This window comes from Buceros rhinoceros, unplaced genomic scaffold (assembly GCF_000710305.1).
Source record: "Buceros rhinoceros silvestris isolate BGI_N320 unplaced genomic scaffold, ASM71030v1 scaffold37750, whole genome shotgun sequence".
In the NCBI taxonomy this organism is placed as follows: Eukaryota; Metazoa; Chordata; class Aves; order Bucerotiformes; family Bucerotidae; genus Buceros; species Buceros rhinoceros.
In genome coordinates, this window is record NW_010389958.1 from 16,015 (window position 1) to 18,056 (window position 2,042).

Consider the following 2,042-nt stretch of genomic DNA (forward strand, 5'->3'; position numbering starts at 1 on the left):
GTTACAGAAACTTTTCAAAAGAAAGTAACAGGGGCACGCTAAATTCAATTATAGCTTTGTTAAGGAATTGAGTTTTAATCTTCACTAACTTTTTTAATGAAGGGTTCCTCTATTAAAAAGCCCTAAAGCTGCATTAATGGTAGATGGTGCAGCTGAACTCTAGTACAGAATTCCTGAACTGTGTTCTGTCTTTGCATGTAAGTGGTGTCTGAATAAAACTGTTAAAGCAAATGGGTGATCCACAGCATTTAGTTCACTGCTGTCAGGAGACAGACTATCTAAAATATCAGTGACATACGCTGACATGGCTCCAGATAACTGCAGCAGGGTAGGACTACTGTGTAAGCTTAGAGCTGGAGAGAAACCAGGTTTTTACATTTTGCCCAAACCAACCCTTGCGTATTGTGGTTATTAAATGTATCTAATAAGGGTACGCTGTAACAGTGAATTTATTCAAGTGCAGTCCAGTAATTGAGTAAATCAGCCTTCTGTAGTCCAAACCAAGCATTTATTTATCTGACAAGTGACAAAATACATCCCAGCCTTTGATGGAACGTATACCACCACCATTCTGTACTGAAGCAATTCAGAGCATCTTCATTAAGCTTGCGGCTGGATAGGTCTGTGCAAGACACCACACAACTCTTGACTGAATTCTCTCACTCCTATACCACCTGGAGGGGGTCTCTGTCCTTCTCAGACACGATGACGTTGACTTGGTTCTGTAGGTGAATAGCTAGCATGTCACGCAGCTCCAACAAGAAGCCTCGCTCGGTGTTACTGTGCTCGCAGAGAATAACACTTATCCCATTGGCAGATGCATCCAGAACATCATGGTGGGACATCTCTCCTGCCGTTTTGAGAAAGAAGTGCCACATAGATCACTCAGTGCAGTTTAGGAAACCAGTACTTAGCTAGAAGCTGGGAAGACCTAACAGCGGGTATAGCCCATAAGGGGGAATATAACATCATCTGCTCAGTGTAAGAACACGAAACACTCCCACAAAGGACTTTCAGCTGATACCCTCCGTATACAGCCGAGACAAAAACCACGGAAATTCCTTGTCCTCTTTGGGTAGTGGTAGAGTGCCACTTCGGGCAGGAAATGAGGGTGCACAGAGTGGTTTAGGTGTAGAGTATCGGATGTCGCGTGGGTTGCTGTGACAGAGGATATCAATGGGGAAGCCTTGCGAAGGAGTTGTCTGAGGGTCAGCTCTGCAGGGCTGTACATAAGGGGGAAATGGGACATGCCTTGCCAAAGAACTTGCTCAAATTAACTACTACAGAATGCAAGGCAGCCTCCACATTGTTGAGAGTGAGCTTCAGGGAGCAGCTGTCCCACTGTCAGAGAAGAGGATAATGGACTAAGTGTCCCTGTGGTCAGATACACTATGGGGTTCCTTTGGAAGATTCTGTAGGCCACAGTATATTCCATTTTCCATTATGGAATTCTGTAGGAAACTCGTATCTTGCCAAAGGAGAAACACAGTTACAGTTGCAATAATCAACACCATTTTTGTGTTGAAATAATGTATGTCTAGCAATGCTGTCATTCAAATCCTTTCACTGCGCCACTCGGCCACATTCTCTACTCATCATCGTCATCATGGCTTGGCTTCGCGGATGAAGATTTGGGAAGGGCTTTACGCACGCTTACTGCAAGCGCGCTGATGGCTGAAAAGGCCAATGCGGGATAGACAAGTCCGGTTGCAAAGAGCACACCGGAAGGTCTCCTTGGGTGGTACAGTCGAGGCACGGTTCTTTCTGCATTGTCTTTTCTCCTTGAGACTGATTCTACGTGTGCTCTCGAAGGAGACACCTGTGACTTCTCGAACGCTTCCATCAGCGCTGCCTCCGTACAATCCTAAACATCCACTGGACTGCTAAGTGACTAATGTTGCTGTCTTCTCTACTTTAATGTTGTTCTATCATTCCAGTAACTACCTGATTGCTTCTCAATTATAATTCTTTCAGGCCAAATCTTTCAACAGCCAGTCAATTCTTGTCTTCCTGCCCCGACCCACACCCCCTCCCCTCCCCCC

The 2,042-nt window shown here is 45.3% G+C and overlaps 1 protein-coding gene across 1 annotated transcript in view; it reads right to left on the reverse strand.

Moving 5' to 3' along the window:
* Window positions 1-665: 665 nt before the first annotated feature.
* The window catches only part of NIF3L1 (NIF3 NGG1 interacting factor 3-like 1 (S. cerevisiae)), a gene marked incomplete at its 5' end in the record, with an annotated part of 5,396 nt that continues 4,019 nt past the window's right edge, over window positions 666-2,042 (reverse strand). The window contains one exon of the mRNA XM_010135761.1: window positions 666-850. Coding sequence (XP_010134063.1) covers window positions 666-850 — 185 coding nt within the window. The remainder of the gene's footprint in view (window positions 851-2,042) is intronic.